Genomic DNA, 19,088 nt, shown 5'->3' with positions numbered 1-19,088 from the left:
GAGGCCGTACCAGTGACCTATACAGAACTGGGCACAGTATCTAGATGAGGCCGCACCAGTGACCTATACAGAACTGGGCACAGTATCTAGATGAGGCCGTACCAGTGAACTATACAGAACTGGGCACAGTATCTAGATGAGGCCGCACCAGTGACCTATACAGAACCGGGCACAGTATCTAGATGAGGCCGCACCAGTGACCTATACAGAACTGGGCACAGTATCTAGATGAGGCCGTACCAGTGACCTATACAGAACTGGGCACAGTATCTAGATGAGGCCGCACCAGTGACCTATACAGAACTGCGCACAATATCTAGATGAGGCCGCACCAGTGACCTATACAGAACCGGGCACAGTATCTAGATGAGGCCGCACCAGTGATCTATACAGAACCGGGCACAGTATCTAGATGAGGCCGCACCAGTGATCTATACAGAACTGCGCACAGTATATAGATGAGGCCGTACCAGTGACCTATACAGAACTGGGCACAGTATCTAGATGAGGCCGCACCCCTATACAGAACTGGGCACAGTGCACTAGATGAGGCCGCACCAGTGATCTATACAGAACTGGGCACAGTATCTAGATGAGGCCGCACCAGTGATCTATACAGAACTGGGCACAGTATCTAGATGAGGCCACACCAGTGACCTATACAGAACTGGGCACAGTATCTAGATGAGGCCGTACCAGTGACCTATACAGAACTGGGCACAGTATCTAGATGAGGTCGCACCAGTGATCTATACAGAACTGGGCACAGTATATAGATGAGGCCGTACCAGTGACCTATACAGAACTGGGCACAGTATCTAGATGAGGCCGTACCAGTGACCTATACAGAACTGGGCACAGTATCTAGATGAGGCAGCACCAGTGATCTATACAGAACTGGGCACAGTATCTAGATGAGGCTGCACCAGTGACCTATACAGAACCGGGCACAGTATCTAGGTGAGGCCGCACCAGTGACCTATACAGAACTGTACACAGTATCTAGATGAGGCTGCACCAGTGACCTATACAGAACCGGGCACAGTATCTAGATGAGGCCGCACCCCTATACAGAACTGGGCACAGTGCACTAGATGAGGCCGCACCAGTGACCTATATAGAACTGGGCACAGTATCTAGATGAGGCCGCACCAGTGACCTATATAGAACTGGGCACAGTATCTAGATGAGGCCGCACCAGTGATCTATACAGAACTGGGCACAGTATCTAGATGAGGCCACACCAGTGACCTATACAGAACTGGGCACAGTATCTAGATGAGGCCGCACCAGTGACCTATACAGAACCGGGCACAGTATCTAGATGAAGCCGCACCAGTGACCTATACAGAACTGGGCACAGTATCTAGATGAGGCCGCACCAGTGACCTATACAGAACTGGGCACAGTATCTAGATGAGGCCGTACCGGTGACCTATACAGAACTGGGCACAGTATCTAGATGAGGCCGCACCCCTATACAGAACTGGGCACAGTATCTAGATGAGGCCGCACCAGTGACCTATACAGAACCGGGCACAGTATATAGATGAGGCCGCACCAGTGACCTATACAGAACCGGGCATAGTATCTAGATGAGGCCGCACCAGTGACCTATACAGAACCGGGCACAGTATCTAGATGAGGCCGCACCAGTGACCTATACAGAACCGGGCACAGTATCTAGATGAGGCCGCACCAGTGACCTATACAGAACTGGGCACAGTATCTAGATGAGGCCGTACCAGTGACCTATACAGAACCGGGCACAGTATCTAGATGAGGCCGCACCAGTGACCTATACAGAACTAGACACAGTATCTAGATGAGGCCGCACCAGTGACCTATACAGAACTGTACACAGCATCTAGATGAGGCCGCACCAGTGACCTATACAGAACTGTACACAGTATCTAGATGAGGCGGCACCAGTGACTATACAGAACCGGGAACAGTATCTAGATGAGGCTGCACCAGTGACCTACACAGAACCGGGCACAGTATCTAGATGACGCCGCACCAGTGACCTATACAGAACCGGGGCACAGTACCTAGATGAGGCCGCACCAGTGACCTATACAGAACCGGGCACAGTATCTAGATGAGGCCGCACCAGTGACCTATACAGAACCGGGCACAGTATCTAGATGAGGCCGCACCAGTGACCTATACAGAACTGGGCACAGTATCTAGATGAGGCTGCACCAGTGACCTATACAGAACTGGGCACAGTATCTATATGAGGCCGCACCAGTGACCTATACAGAACTGGACACAGTATATAGATGAGGCCGCACCAGTGACCTATACAGAACTGGACACAGTATCTATATGAGGCCGCACCAGTGACCTATACAGAACTGGACACAGTATATAGATGAGGCCGCACCAGTGACCTATACAGAACTGGGCACAGTATATAGATGAGGCAGCACCAGTGACCTATACAGAACTGTACACAGTATCTAGATGAGGCCGCACCCCTATACAGAACTGGGCACAGTGCACTAGATGAGGCCGCACCAGTGACCTATACAGAACTGGGCACAGTGTCTAGATGAGGCCGCACCAGTGACCTATACAGAACCGGGCACAGTATCTAGATGAGGCCGCACCAGTGACCTATACAGAACCGGGCACAGTATCTAGATGAGGCCGCACCAGTGACCTATACAGAACCGGGCACAGTATCTAGATGAGGCCGCACCAGTGACCTATACAGAACTGGGCACAGTATCTAGATGAGTCCGCACCAGTGACCTATACAGAACTGGGCACAGTATCTAGATGAGGCAGCAGCAGTGACCTATACAGAACCGGGCACAGTATATAGATGAGGCCGCACCAGTGACCTATACAGAACCGGGCACAGTATCTAGATGAGGCCGCACCAGTGACCTATACAGAACCGGGCACAGTATCTAGATGAGGCCGCACCAGTGACCTATACAGAACCGGGCACAGTATCTAGATGAGGCCGCACCAGTGACCTATACAGAACTGGGCACAGTATCTAGATGAGGCCGCACCAGTGACCTATACAGAACTGGGCACAGTATCTAGATGAGGCCGCACCAGTGACCTATACAGAACTGGGCACAGTATATAGATGAGGCAGCACCAGTGACCTATACAGAACTGTACACAGTATCTAGATGAGGCCGCACCCCTATACAGAACTGGGCACAGTGCACTAGATGAGGCCGCACCAGTGACCTATACAGAACTGGGCACAGTATCTAGATGAGGCCGCACCAGTGACCTATACAGAACCGGGCACAGTATCTAGATGAGGCCGCACCAGTGACCTATACAGAACCGGGCACAGTATCTAGATGAGGCCGCACCAGTGATCTATACAGAACTGCGCACAGTATATAGATGAGGCCGTACCAGTGACCTATACAGAACTGGGCACAGTATCTAGATGAGGCCGCACCCCTATACAGAACTGGGCACAGTGCACTAGATGAGGCCGCACCAGTGATCTATACAGAACTGGGCACAGTATCTAGATGAGGCCGCACCAGTGATCTATACAGAACTGGGCACAGTATCTAGATGAGGCCACACCAGTGACCTATACAGAACTGGGCACAGTATCTAGATGAGGCCGTACCAGTGACCTATACAGAACTGGGCACAGTATCTAGATGAGGTCGCACCAGTGATCTATACAGAACTGGGCACAGTATATAGATGAGGCCGTACCAGTGACCTATACAGAACTGGGCACAGTATCTAGATGAGGCCGTACCAGTGACCTATACAGAACTGGGCACAGTATCTAGATGAGGCAGCACCAGTGATCTATACAGAACTGGGCACAGTATCTAGATGAGGCTGCACCAGTGACCTATACAGAACCGGGCACAGTATCTAGGTGAGGCCGCACCAGTGACCTATACAGAACTGTACACAGTATCTAGATGAGGCTGCACCAGTGACCTATACAGAACCGGGCACAGTATCTAGATGAGGCCGCACCCCTATACAGAACTGGGCACAGTGCACTAGATGAGGCCGCACCAGTGACCTATATAGAACTGGGCACAGTATCTAGATGAGGCCGCACCAGTGACCTATATAGAACTGGGCACAGTATCTAGATGAGGCCGCACCAGTGATCTATACAGAACTGGGCACAGTATCTAGATGAGGCCACACCAGTGACCTATACAGAACTGGGCACAGTATCTAGATGAGGCCGTACCAGTGACCTATACAGAACTGGGCACAGTATCTAGATGAGGCCGCACCAGTGACCTATACTGAGCTGGGCACAGTATCTAGATGAGGCCGCACCAGTGACCTGTACAGAACTGTGCACAGTATCTAGATGAGGCCACACCAGTGACCTATACAGAACCGGGCACAGTATCTAGATGAGGCCGCACCAGTGACCTATACAGAACCGGGCACAGTATCTAGATGAGGCCGCACCAGTGACCTATACAGAACCGGGCACAGTATCTAGATGAGGCCGCACCAGTGACCTATACAGAACCGGGCACAGTATCTAGATGAGGCCGCACCAGTGACCTATACAGAACTGGGCACAGTATCTAGGTGAGGCTGCACCAGTGACCTATACAGAACCGGGCACAGTATCTAGATGAGGCCGCACCAGTGACCTATACAGAACTGGGCACAGTATCTAGATGAGGCCGCACCAGTGACCTATACAGAACTGGGCCCAGTATCTAGATGAGGCCGCACCAATGACCTATACAGAACCCGGCACAGTATATAGATGAGGCCGCACCAGTGACCTATACAGAACTGGGCACAGTATCTAGATGAGGCCGCACCAGTGACCTATACAGAACCGGGCACAGTATCTAGATGAGGCCGTACCAGTGACCTATACAGAACTGGGCACAGTATCTAGATGAGGCCGCACCGGTGACCTATACAGAACTGGACACATTATCTAGATGAGGCCGCACCAGTGACCTATACAGAACTGGGCACAGTATCTAGATGAGGCGGCACCAGTGACCTATACAGAACTGTGCACAGTATCTAGATGAGGCCGCACTAGTGACCTATACAGAACCGGGCACAGTATCTAGATGAGGCCGCACCAGTGACTTATGTAACCATAGGATTAATAAGTGGATTTCTACAATGGTTTGCTGTAAGCCCTGAATAGACACCTGCCTATGCATATTTTTAGAGAATGGACAACTGTGACCTTTTAGGACAACAGAGGACATTAGTATTTTGCTGAGCCAATGTCCTTGAAGTGTATATAATCATATGGCGAAAGGTTACTCAGAGAGGCCTCACCCTGGAACAGAAGGACGGACGATGAACTGAAGGAACGGACAGAATGACGCTAAGCACACAGGTGTTGGAATGACAGCCAAGGCTTCCTGGACGTGTGATCATTGTGTTCGTCTTCACTGAAATAACCTCCCGAAGCTGAGTATAATAAATCCATATTGTGTTGATCAAACTGTTGTGTTTCTTTGCTGTCCTTATATTAATTCCTTGAAACCTAAAAGAACATATATTCCCACCGGGAACGTAACATGGCGCTGCGAGCAGGGTTTCAAGGGTTAATTTTGGCCAGTAAACCGTTTTAAATGTTAATGTGGTTTATGCAGTACAGTAGGAGAGAGGTCAGGACAGAGTCATGTCAGAGAAGAATGCTAATGTGTTAGACATATGTCTGTCACAGAGAGGTTTCTGTCATTTACCTGAACAAATCACAGCTGACTCATTGTTATGAGCAGGGTTTTGCAACGTTTGCCTAAACCCCAGGGCATGTTGTCTTGTCTTGAAAAGAAAAATGTTCTTCAAAATGTTTAAAAAAACTTTTGAAAGTTAAAATTAAAAATTCAGTTAGTAAAAGTCCAGAAATGTTTTAAAAAAAAAAAAAAAAAAAAAAAAATCGACGTTTAATCAAACTTTTATGGAAATGCATGTGGACAGCGCTGATAATGAAGTTATGTATTTGCCTTTCACTATTACTGACAATGAGAATGGAGTCAGTGATTATATTTTGGGGAATTCTGACCGTTCCCATATAAGAAATTCTGAGGGGAAGGGCGCTGATTGTTCCCAAGTACTAGCTGGAATGCACAGAGAAGAGTATCTTGCAGATAGATACATTAAGGGGGATGTTTGCTCAGCTGCTGCTGACAGGGAAATCTCCTATATATTTGGCTACATCTGTCACTCAAAGTGGGTGTCTGTGTCTATAACGCTCTGTTCCTGGACTTTCCTCTTAATGTGTGATTGCCTTCATCTGTGCTGAACACCTTTCTGAGAAATTAACCTGTTTAAAACAGGTGATGGCAATCATACATTAAGGGGAAGTCTAGAAACAGAGCATTGTGTCCCTCCTGGAGAGGGTCATGTTGGGAGGTATGTGACAGAGAACCAGCCCAGTGAGCCCACAGACAGTGCCAGACACCCACTGCCTTCCCATGTTGCCCAGCACTGCTACTCCACAGCCACCAGGTGAGCGCCCCCCTCCCGCGATTCGCGGCAAAACCTCCCCCCCACGCGCCCCTCCCGCGATTCGCGGCAAAAACACCCGCTCCCCCGCGACCCCCCCTACCGTGATTCGCAGCAAAAACACCCCCGCGACCCCCCCTCCCGCGATTCGCTGCAAAAAGAACCCCCCCACGACCCCTCCCGCAATTCGGGGCGGCACCCCCCCCTGCGACCCCCCTCCCGCGATTCGCGGCACCCCCCCCCCCCCCCCGCAATTCGCAGCAGCCCCAGGATTAAATGGCACATGCAAAACACTGACATGGCTATGGTCGACAATGAAAAAGGTTGACATGAGTTTTTGAAGATTTATTTTTAATTTTTTCATATTCATTGTCATGTGTCGACATGGACCCCAATGAAGTGGCACACTTATGTCAACATTTACATGTGTTGACCTTTCTGTGTTGATTTTTTGACCTTTTGTGGCGATTCGCGTCACACCCCCCCCGCAACCCCCCCTCCCACGATTCGCGGCAACCCCCGTGACCCCACACCTCCCGCAATTCGCGGCACCCCCCCACCGGAACCCCTGTGAACCCCGCCCTCCCGCGATTCGCGGCACCCACCCCCGTGACCCCCCCTCCCGCAATTCGCGGCACCCCCCCGTGATTCGCGGCAGCTCCAGAATTAAATTGCACATGGAAAACACTGACATGGCTATGGTCGACAATGAAAAAGGTTGACATGAGTTTTTGAAGTTTTTTTTTTTCATTTTTTTAATATTTTCATATTCATTCTCATGTGTCGACATGGACACCAATGAAGTGCCACACTTATGTCAACATTTACATGTGTTGACCTTTCTGTGTTGATTTTTTCTTGTGGCGATTCGCGTCACACCCCCCCGGAACCCCCACTCCCGCGATTCACGGCACACACACACACCCCCGCGATTCTCGGCACCCCACCCCGTGACCCCCCCTCCCGTGATTCACGGCACACCCCCCGCGACCCCCCCTACCATGATTCGCCGCAACCCCCGCCCCCGTAACCCCCCTCCCGCGATTCTCTGCAATCTCTCCCCTCCCGCGATTCGCAGCATCCACCCCCCCACAACCCCCCCCTCCTGCAATTCGCGGCACCCCCCGCGACCCCCCCTCCTGCAATTCGCGGCACCCTCCGCGACCCCCCCTCCCGCAATTCGCGGACACCTAAGTTGCAATACAGGGCATCTTTCAAACAATTCTAACCATATTTCTCATATACAAACGTTCACAAATTAAGGGGGCGCAGCCCCTTACGACGGTGTGAAGAGCGCCCGTAGGGCGCGATGAATCACCTAGTGTCTAAATATTCAGCACACTCAGATGCTGTAGTAAAGTGTGAAACAGTAATGAAGGAATGTACTCACATCACAGATGACAACACTACAGTCATATGTAATTGTGTGATGAAATCGTCATATGAACCCATATCTGGTGATTTGACAACATTTAGGAAAAATATTGAACTCCATGTATGCAGTGATTATGCAGCATTGAACGCACATGAGGTTTCTGAAAAAATGCTGACATATGAGATTAACAGTGGTACTCCCAGTCAGCAACTTGGATTACCAACCATGCACAGTGAGATGTGGTTTCATATGACACAAATGAATAAAAACCCATTAGGAGCAGAGTTAGATAATAGGGTGGTGTTTATGTCTTCTGCCTTACCAAATGAGACATGGGAATTGCTAAAAGCCAGGGCGTGGGAGATCGGCAGGATTTCAGTCCCTGCTCCTGAGACAGAAAACTGTGCCCATGATATTATTGATGCTGAAAGTGAAAATGTTTCTGATAAAGGAATTTCTAATGTACAGAAAGTTCACTGGGTACCTGCTAACTATGTACAGGGTGGTATAGGATTCACACTGATTAGGGGGGATGACACTGATAAAGATCTATGATGTGCATACACCCATTATTGACAAACTGATTTGCGAATTGTCTGACACCAGAAAGCAACAGACAATTACATACACACTGACTGGGAAATGATTTACTGACAAAGTGGCAGATTTTGTGTTTGGTAATGAAGTTCCAATTCCAATGCATATCCTTTCAGAACCTTACCAATCAATTGTTTTGAAACAGATGCCAATGACAATGGCAGAGAAATGGATTGTGCACAGCACCGAGTCCCGGAAAAAGACTATGATAGATGGAAGATGGTACGAAAAGAGAAATGTATTCTCTACCTGATGTCTCACATTTACAGGCTGGGCTCGTGAAGTTAAAGTTGCCAGTGACCAAAGGGACACTTATATTGGATTTCTCTACAAGCAAAGACCCACAGTGGGGACATTTCCAAAGCAGAGATCTGTATTGCGTCATGGATAAAGGACATTTGTTGCTGTATTGCTTCGTGGATAAAGGACATTTGTTGGTTTCTGCTGCAGTAAAGCAGCCATCTGGACAATAAGGACAGTTGCCCAAAAGTGGAAGAACAACACAAGACACGGCGGTGTACAAGCATAGGACATAAATGACGTACAAACAACAAGACACGGCGGCGTACAAGCATAGGACATAAATGACGTACAAACAACAAGACACGGCGGCGTACAAGCATAGGACATAAATGACGTACAAACAACAAGACACGGCGGTGTACAAGCATAGGACATAAATGACGTACAAACAACAAGACACGGCGGTGTACAAGCATAGGACATAAATGACGTACAAACAACAAGACACGGCGGTGTACAAGCATAGGACATAAATGACGTACAAACAACAAGACACGGCGGTGGACAAGCATAGGACATAAATGACGTACAAACAACAAGACACGGCGGTGGACAAGCATAGGACATAAATGACGTACAAACAACAAGACACGGCGGTGGACAAGCATAGGACGTAAATGACGTACAAACAACAAGACACGGCGGTGGACAAGCATAGGACGTAAATGACGTACAAACAACAAGACACGGCGGTGGACAAGCATAGGACATAAATGACGTACAAACAACAAGACACGGCGGCGTACAAGCATAGGACATAAATGACGTACAAACAACAAGACACGGCGGCGTACAAGCATAAGACATAAATGACGTACAAACAACAAGACACGGCGGTGTACAAGCATAGGACATAAATGACGTACAAACAACAAGACACGGCGGTGTACAAGCATAGGACATAAATGACGTACAAACAACAAGACACGGCGGTGTACAAGCATAGGACATAAATGACGTACAAACAACAAGACACGGCGGTGTACAAGCATAGGACATAAATGACGTACAAACAACAAGACACGGCGGTGTACAAGCATAGGACATAAATGACGTACAAACAACAAGACACGGCGGCGTACAAGCATAGGACATAAATGACGTACAAACAACAAGACACGGCGGTGTACAAGCATAGGACATAAATGACGTACAAACAACAAGACACGGCGGTGTACAAGCATAGGACATAAATGACGTACAAACAACAAGAGACGGCGGTGTACAAGCATAGGACATAAATGACGTACAAACAAGACACGGCGGTGTACAAGCATAGGACATAAATGACGTACAAACAACAAGACACGGCGGTGTACAAGCATAGGACATAAATGACGTACAAACAACAAGACATGGCGGTGTACAAGCATAGGACATAAATGACGTACAAACAACAAGACACGGCGGTGTACAAGCGTAGGACATAAATGATGTACAAACAACAAGACACGGCGGTGTACAAGCATAGGACATAAATGACGTACAAACAACAAGACACGGCGGTGTACAAGCATAGGACATAAATGATGTACAAACAACAAGACACGGCGGTGTACAAGTATAGGACAGAAATGACGTACAAACAACAAGACACGGCGGTGTACAAGCATAGGACATAAATGACGTACAAACAACAAGACACGGCGGTGTACAAGCATAGGACATAAATGATGTACAAACAACAAGACACGGCGGTGTACAAGTATAGGACAGAAATGACGTACAAACAACAAGACACGGCGGTGTACAAGCATAGGACATAAATGACGTACAAACAACAAGACACGGCGGTGTACAAGCATAGGACATAAATGATGTACAAACAACTGAACTGACTGTGGTGTACAACTCACCCCCGAGATCACGGAATGGGCTAGCACACTGGATGAGTGGTGAAGCTGATGTTTCTGTACATTCCAAGAAGCGCAAGTTGGAGAGATTGTTGCAGAATCTGTTACATTAACCAACAGCTGACAATGTTGCCTACCTTGATTGCTTCTGAGAAAGGTCACAGGAACGTTACAACTGTCTCACAATCGGCTGCTGTGAGCACACTACTTGTGGGAACGAACATTTTTAAATGACCTCCCTGGCTAATGGGAGAAGTTCCGTGTTCCAAGTGATTGTCGTAGAAGCTGGACAAAGAACAAAGTAAACTTGTTTATGCTCATTGTGTGAATAAGATCATGTTTCTTGGACAAGTGAGTGCACACCTTGGACTTTTACAAAAATCATATTGCAAATCATCTGACCCAAGTGCCCATTATGGAACTGTTACCGCAAGAACTGTTGAATTTGGAACACTGGGCATATGGGCATTCAATTTCATTACATGCAGCCATAAGGATGGAGAGGATTGCTGCGCTGATAAGTCACAGAACACGGTTATCCCAGTTGTCTCAAGTGGAGCTGTGCTCGCCAAGAGACTATTTATTATATGTTAAAGAAGATTCAAGCAAAGACATCCACTTTACAGCGAGAGAATTGGGCTTCCATGCTTCTTACCATTCACAAGACTGTCATCAGTATGATTGAATGGATATATTGCATAGTAAACTTACATGTTCTTAAATATATATATTATTGTGTTTTTGGAGCAGAATATATATATATATATATATATACACAAGGCTCCGACTGGCGGGGGGGGGGGAGCGGCACTCGGCGGTCTCCAACGTAGGAATAAACAGCAAACAATCAAATGATCAACGTTTCGGTTTATTAAAACCTTTGTCAAGATCAACATGCTATGCATTAAACATACCTTATATCCCTCTCCCCGTGTCAGCTGCCCGCCTCCGTCTTCCGGAAAACATCTGCGTCACCAGCCGGCGACGTGCGTTTCCCTGCGCAGTTAGATGACTCATTCAGCCTGGTGTGCTGCTGAATGAGGGACTTCCGGCCTCAGGAGACGGGTTGCTGGGCAACCAATTCTGCAAGAAACAGCAGAATATAAACAAGTGAACGTGCAAAATAAAAACACAATGCAAGTCCTGAAAAATGTGAACATACCTCACAATACCATAGTGAGGAGCCAGGGAGTATAGCACCAGATGGTCAGATCTGCAACTCCAGCGGAAAAATGCTAAAATAACTGGATAGATATAATAACGCTAGGATGACACTCTGTAGAACTTTACTAAGTGTCCATATAAAAAATGGCTAGCGAGTATGCAGAACTGACGACTGGGTGATATTACTCATGCACACAGGGGAACACAAATATATTCATGGACATGTAAACGAGAGAATGTATAACAATAAGGTAATAACTTTGAAAGGGGCATATAATGCAAAGCTGATGCCCTAAACCGGAAAAAGATCTCCATGTCTATCAAACAATAAAAAAATACATTGAAAAATTTTTTTCACAACATGATGGTATACAGAAGAAGCTCAGTAAGATCACCATTGCTATACAAGATTGCTATACTAAACAAGTGCAGCCTGGATCTCATTTTGCTTGTGATCCAGGAGTCGGCACGTGAAGTATCATCCATTAAGACAAAGCGCACTGAATTTGAAACAACACACCTTGACACTCTCAAGGCCGACACTGAAGGCAAGTGGCTTGAAAAACTAAACAGTGACATTGAGGCCTATAAACAAGAACTGACAAAGTTCAAACGGGACAAATTACAAACTGTCCAGCGGGATTACTCTGAAAACCGTGTGTACTCGTGGGTATATAACCCAGAAGGGAGAAGAAAGCAGTTCGCCAAACGGAGAACTCCCAGAACTGCAGCAGACACTGAGACCTCAAGTGGAGGCTACTCGTCACCTAGCGACGCTGATTCAGCCCGGCCTTCATCCAGTGGTAAACCCCCTTTAGGGGTACTGACCCGTGCACAGCGGGTCCCAGGCGGCAAAGGCCGACACGCCGAGGCGGCGAAAACGACAGGCTCTGGAAAAGGCAGAGCAAGGGGCAAAATAACGAAATAATCTTTAATTTGTCGAGCAGGACACTGACTGAAGCCGAAATGGCCATTCTCAGCAAGGGCTTGTCCTTTGTGCCCACATGTCCACCCGATAAATTTCAGTGGAAGGTGGACACATATAGATTTGGCAGAAACCTACGCCTCAAAGAACATTTTGCCTCGTCGGATAATACCCCTGAATCCGCTAATCAGCCTATAAACCGCTTTAGACCACGTTCAAACTTTGACCCTCACAATAACAACATCTCATTGAAATGCTTCTTGCGATTAGTGGATGAACTGGGTAATTCCCCAAGTGCTCCCCCTCCCATTGAATTTGGGAATTTCAACAAGCAAGAAACGCTGATACTTAAATCCCTTAGTGAGGACCAATCAATTATTATACGCCCCGCAGACAAGGGGGGCGGCATCGTGGTCCAGGACATTGAACAGTACCGTCAGGAGATATACCGTCAACTTGATGATCCCTCAGTTTACAGACGCCTGCCTGAAGACCCCACGATCAAGTTCAACCATGAGCTGGACACTATCCTTAAAAATGCCGTTGCTACAAACATCATCACTGATGAAACCCGTAGAGCCTTGTTTCAGAATGCCCCAGTGGCTCCGGTGTTATACACCATACCAAAACTTCACAAGGATCAACTGAAACCCCCTGGTCGCCCTATCATAGCGGCCAGGGATTCCATTTATTATGTTATTTCACAATACTTAGATTCTTTTTTTCAGCCCATTATTCAGTCTCAGGCCACGTATCTCAAGGATACTACCACATTAATCACTAAATTACAGTCCCTGCCCCCCCAACCGGACAACTGCTGGTTATGTACCCTGGATGTGGTAAGCCTGTACACCAGCATCCCACATGATGCTGGTGTGCAGGCGGCACGCAGGTTACTGACGGGTCATGAGCTATACCAGGGACCCAACATTGATTTTTTTATTTCTTTACTTGAGCTCACCCTCAAGAGAAATTATTTTTTATTTGATGGTAGCTGGTATATCCAGTTACAAGGGTGTGCTATGGGATCTTGTGTGGCGCCGGCATTCGCGAATACATTCATGTTTGATGTTGAGCATGAGTTGTTTTTCGCGAATGCCGAGGTAGCCGCCAAGATCCCTTTCTTCGTCAGATATATTGACGATTTGCTGTTGCTGTGGGTGGGCAGCGAGATGGAGTTCCATGATCTGCTCGCCACTGCCAACCGGTCGGATTCTCCCATCAAATTTACTTTCTGCATGAGTAAAACCAAGGTAAACTACCTTGACGTCAACATTTCAATACAGAATAACACCATCAGAACCAGTCTTTATAAAAAGGATACTGACCGCAACACCATCCTCCATTTTTCCAGCTCACACCCAGAGTCCACGAAAAAAGGATTGCCCTATTCCCAGTTCTTGAGAATTCATAAGATTTCAGATGATATTACCAGCACTGAAAAAGAAATAGATTCGATGATAGATCAATTCCGCACACGCGGATACCATCTCGCGGATTTAAAAAAAGCGAAGGACAAGGTGTTGTCCATTCCACGTCTTGAGGCACTCAAACCTAAAAAAATTCAGGGGACGCCCAAAAAGAAAATTCCCTTTGTCCAAAAATATCATTCTGGGAGTCAGGCTGCCAACAGTAAGATCAAAGGGCTTTGGCCCATGGTCACGTCGGATAGGGACATTAGAGCCCTTAAAGATTATTCCATCATGCCCAGTTATGCACGGGCCCGTAATTTAAAAGACTGGCTCGTGCATAATGATATCTCCACGTTTAGACCACCTCCATCCATTAATTTCCTGACCAAAAAACCAGGCTGCTACAGGTGTACGGGGTGCACCTGTTGCAGCTTTATGGAAACAGGGGAATCATTCAGTCACCCACAAACTGGCAGAAAAATCCCCATTAGACAAGTAGTGACCTGTACCTCGACCCACGTGGTCTATTTCCTGCGCTGTCCTTGTGGTCTTTACTATGTTGGAAAGACCACAAGGCAGTTCAAGGAAAGAATGGCCATGCATAGGACATCCATCCGCCAATCTCTTAGTGCCAAAAAAATTGATACGGAACAACCGGTAGCCCGGCACTTCCGCGAGCACGGTCATAATCTCTCCACACTCCGTTACAAGATTATAGAGCAAATTCCCAAAAAATTGCGTGGGGGTGATAGAGCTAAAATCTTGCTTCAACATGAAGCCAGATGGATTTACAAGTTGAGGACAGTATGCCCGGAGGGTCTTAATGAAAATCTTCCCCTTGCATGCTTTCTCTGAATTGGTGATCTTACTGAGCTTCTTCTGTATACCATCATGTTGTGAAAAAAATTTTTCAATGTATTTTTTTATTGTTTGATAGACATGGAGATCTTTTTCCGGTTTAGGGCATCAGCTTTGCATTATATGCCCCTTTCAAAGTTATTACCTTATTGTTATACATTCTCTCGTTTACATGTCCATGAATATATTTGTGTTCCCCTGTGTGCATGAGTAATATCACCCAGTCGTCAGTTCTGCATACTCGCTAGCCATTTTTTATATGGACACTTAGTAAAGTTCTACAGAGTGTCATCCTAGCGTTATTATATCTATCCAGTTATTTTAGCATTTTTCCGCTGGAGTTGCAGATCTGACCATCTGGTGCTATACTCCCTGGCTCCTCACTATGGTATTGTGAGGTATGTTCACATTTTTCAGGACTTGCATTGTGTTTTTATTTTGCACGTTCACTTGTTTATATTCTGCTGTTTCTTGCAGAATTGGTTGCCCAGCAACCCGTCTCCTGAGGCCGGAAGTCCCTCATTCAGCAGCACACCAGGCTGAATGAGTCATCTAACTGCGCAGGGAAACGCACGTCGCCGGCTGGTGACGCAGATGTTTTCCGGAAGACGGAGGCGGGCAGCTGACACGGGGAGAGGGATATAAGGTATGTTTAATGCATAGCATGTTGATCTTGACAAAGGTTTTAATAAACCGAAACGTTGATCATTTGATTGTTTGCTGTTTATTCCTACGTTGGAGACCGCCGAGTGCCGCTCCCCCCCCCCCGCCAGTCGGAGCCTTGTGTATATTGTGGCTCTTTGGCCTCGTGGAGGTGGCACCGGGGCACCTACCTTTGCTGATTGGAGTGCCTGATTATCTTCACTCATATATATATATATATATATATATATATATATATATATATATATATATATATATATATATATATATATATATATATATATATATATATATATATATATATATATATATATGCTTTAATAACCGGAGGGTGGTAAAAGGTTGAATTTTTAAGAATTTATAGTGACGAACATTTAGTATAAGGTTGTTTAATGAAGTGTAAAGTAGAATAGAGACGTTTGCAGCAGTATAAGGAAATGTGTATTTTGTTTTGTCGTTATGGTTTATCTCACACGGTTTGTGTTTCTTTGGCCAACAGGTTGATTTCTTTCACCTTGGTTGGGAAAGGAGATGAGAGGACTTTGCTGGACGTGTGTCTGAGATGATGATGGCCACAGAGTTTATTGGTCAAGAACAAGTCAGGAAGACAACAGAATTACTTAGGATCCAATGGAAATACAGTTATAGACTAATCAAACTTGAGTCTGCTATTTGTTGGATCCACACACACTCATCAATATATATTTATATTATTTAACATTTGTTATATGTGCTATGTAGAAATCAAAGGGTGGAATCTAACCATAGGATAGAAGTGATTTCTGCTGAGGTTTGCTGTAAGCCCTGAGTAGACATTTGCCTATGCATATATTTAGAGAATGGACAACTGTGACCTTTTAGGGCCCAGAGGACATTAGTATTTTGCTGAGCCAATGTCCTGAAGTGTATATAATCATATGGGCGAAGGGTTACTCGGAGAGGCCTCACCCTGGAACAGAAGGACGGACGATGAAGCGAAGGAACGGACAGAATGAAGTTAAAGCACACAGGTGTTGGAATGACAGCCGAGGCTTCCTGGACGCGTGATCATTGTGTTAGCTTAGGGAGGTTATTTCAGTGAAGACTGAGTATAATAAATCCATATTGTATTGGTCAAACTGTTGTGTTTCTTTGCTGTCCTTATATTAATTCCTTGAAACCTAAAAGGACATATATTCCCACCGGGAACAGACTTATAAAGATGTAAAGTCACCAATAAAGATATTAAAAAACACTGGTCCAAGTACAGATCCCTGGGGTACTCTGGTTTTACCTCCTGTAACTGCACTCCATTTACTACAACTCTCCAATCCCAAGCTTTGAAATGTATTTAACAGTCTGATGTGGGACAGTGTCAAAAGCCTTATTAAAATCGAGATAAAATCTATCTACACCCCCCCCCCCCCCCCCCCCCGGTTGACTATTTCTCTAGTCAACCAGTCAAAAACGTAAATTAGGTTTGTTTGACATGATCTTCCCTGAGTGAATCCATGCTATTTGAGATCTACAACTCTTTCTTTTAAGAGTGTTTCCATCAATTTCCCTACTAACAATGTGAAGCTCACTGGTTGGTAGTTTGTGTCTTCCTTGCTTCCACTTTTGTGCAGTGGTACCACATTCTTGCTTTTCCAGTCCTCTGGAATTACTCCTGTAGTTATTGACCAGTTTATTATTTCTGTTAATGAAACTACCAGCAGCAATTTTATTTGATCATCACTGGACCCTAAGTGTTCACCCACTTTTACGTCAGATATTCTGTCTCAATTTGTAAGTATTGCGTATTTGCTAGTGGGATCCCTCACCAATTGCTGGAGAGATTCTCCCTGCATGGAATACAAAATATTCCTACTTTTAGTGAAACAGAAACGTCCCAGTTTACGTTATAGATTGTGGGGAGCTGACATTTCCCTCGTTAGTTTGTACTGATAAAAGTGGGTGTAGGATATTATTGTAGTGATTGAACAAAGAAAACAAGGGTTTATTACTCACCTGAATCGATATCAGTAGAGATTTCCTCTTCCTTACACTGCTGATCACCCTGTAAATAAGTCTCCTCATCTCCTTCTATATCTTCAACCTTTATTTTAGTCACAAACGTCTCTTCTTCTCCGTCTATATCTACAACCTTTATATCAGTCACATACGTCTCTTCTTCATCTGTATCTTCTGCTTTTATGTAAGTCACGTACGTCTCGTCTTCTCCCTCTGTATCTTCTACCTTAACCTGAATCAGTTCTTCCTAAGTAACAAACAGAACAAGTAAAGCATTAAAAAAATTCAGATTTTTTGCACTAAGAGTAAACAGTATAATACCAGTGTACAAGACACACAGCGTCTGTACAGATCATATACTGACAGTCACTTTGGTATAAATACCTAAATCCAACCTACCTGATCCTCCTGTGGGGTCCTGTGATTCTCCTCTGTAATATCCTGGGAATACAGAGGACGGGGACATCTCTCTGGGGTATTCCTGTTACTGGGCCCATCTGTAGGAGACACACAGTGACTGAGGACATTGTATATATGTGATTATCCTGGGAATACAGAGGACGGGGACATCTCTCTGGGGTATTCCTGTTACTGGGCCCATCTGTAGGAGACACACAGTGACTGAGGACATGGTATATATATATATATGTGATTATCCTGGGAATACAGAGGACGGGGACATCTCTCTGAGGAATTCCTGTTACTGGGCCCATCTGTAGGAGACACACAGTGACTGAGGACATTGTATATATGTGATTATCCTGGGAATACAGAGGACGGGGACATCTCTCTGGGGTATTCCTGTTACTGGGCCCATCTGTAGGAGACACGCAGTGACTGAGTACATGGTATATATGTGATTATCCTGGGAATACAGAGGACAGGGACATCTCTCTGGGGTATTCCTGTTACTGGGCCCATCTGTAGGAGACACACAGTGACTGAGTACATGGTATATATGTGATTATCCTGGGAATACAGAGGACGGGGACATCTCTCTGGGGTATTCCTGTTACTGGCCCCATCTGTAGGAGACACGCAGTGACTGAGGACATGGTATATATGTGATTATCCTGGGAATACAGAGGACGGGGACATCTCTCTGGGGTATTCCTGTTACTGGGCCCATCTGTAGGAGACACACAGTGACTGAGTACATGGTATATATGTGATTATCCTGGGAATACAGAGGACGGGGACATCTCTCTGGGGTATTCCTGTTACTGGGCCCATCTGTAGGAGACACGCAGTGACTGAGGACATGGTATATATGTGATTATCCTGGGAATACAGAGGACGGGGACATCTCTCTGGGGTATTCCTGTTACTGGGCCCATCTGTAGGAGACACGCAGTGACTGAGGACATAGTATATATGTGATTATCCTGGGAATACAGAGGACGGGGACATCTCTCTGGGGTATCTCTGTTACTGGCCCATCTGTAGGAGACACGCAGTGACTGAGGACACTGTATATA

At 46.2% G+C, this 19,088-nt stretch overlaps 2 protein-coding genes across 5 annotated transcripts in view; one reads left to right on the top strand and one right to left on the bottom strand.

Annotated features, from left to right (window-relative positions):
- The window catches only part of LOC146009857 (uncharacterized), a 426,052-nt gene that overhangs the window by 239,325 nt on the left and 167,639 nt on the right, over nt 1-19,088 (top strand). The window lies entirely within an intron of this gene.
- The window catches only part of LOC146007356 (uncharacterized), an 83,342-nt gene that overhangs the window by 14,636 nt on the left and 49,618 nt on the right, over nt 1-19,088 (bottom strand). The window contains exons 7-8 of the mRNA XM_083145705.1: nt 18,010-18,107; nt 17,608-17,857 (exon numbers count right to left, since the gene is read on the bottom strand). Of these exons, the coding sequence (XP_083001831.1) occupies nt 17,608-17,857; nt 18,010-18,107 (348 nt within the window). The remainder of the gene's footprint in view (nt 1-17,607; nt 17,858-18,009; nt 18,108-19,088) is intronic.

The sequence above is a fragment of the Crinia signifera genome, chromosome 6, assembly GCF_055691185.1.
Source record: "Crinia signifera chromosome 6, ASM5569118v1, whole genome shotgun sequence".
In the NCBI taxonomy this organism is placed as follows: domain Eukaryota; kingdom Metazoa; phylum Chordata; class Amphibia; order Anura; family Myobatrachidae; genus Crinia; species Crinia signifera.
Note: the sequence above shows the minus strand (reverse complement) of the source record. Positions and strands in the feature narration are given on the sequence as shown.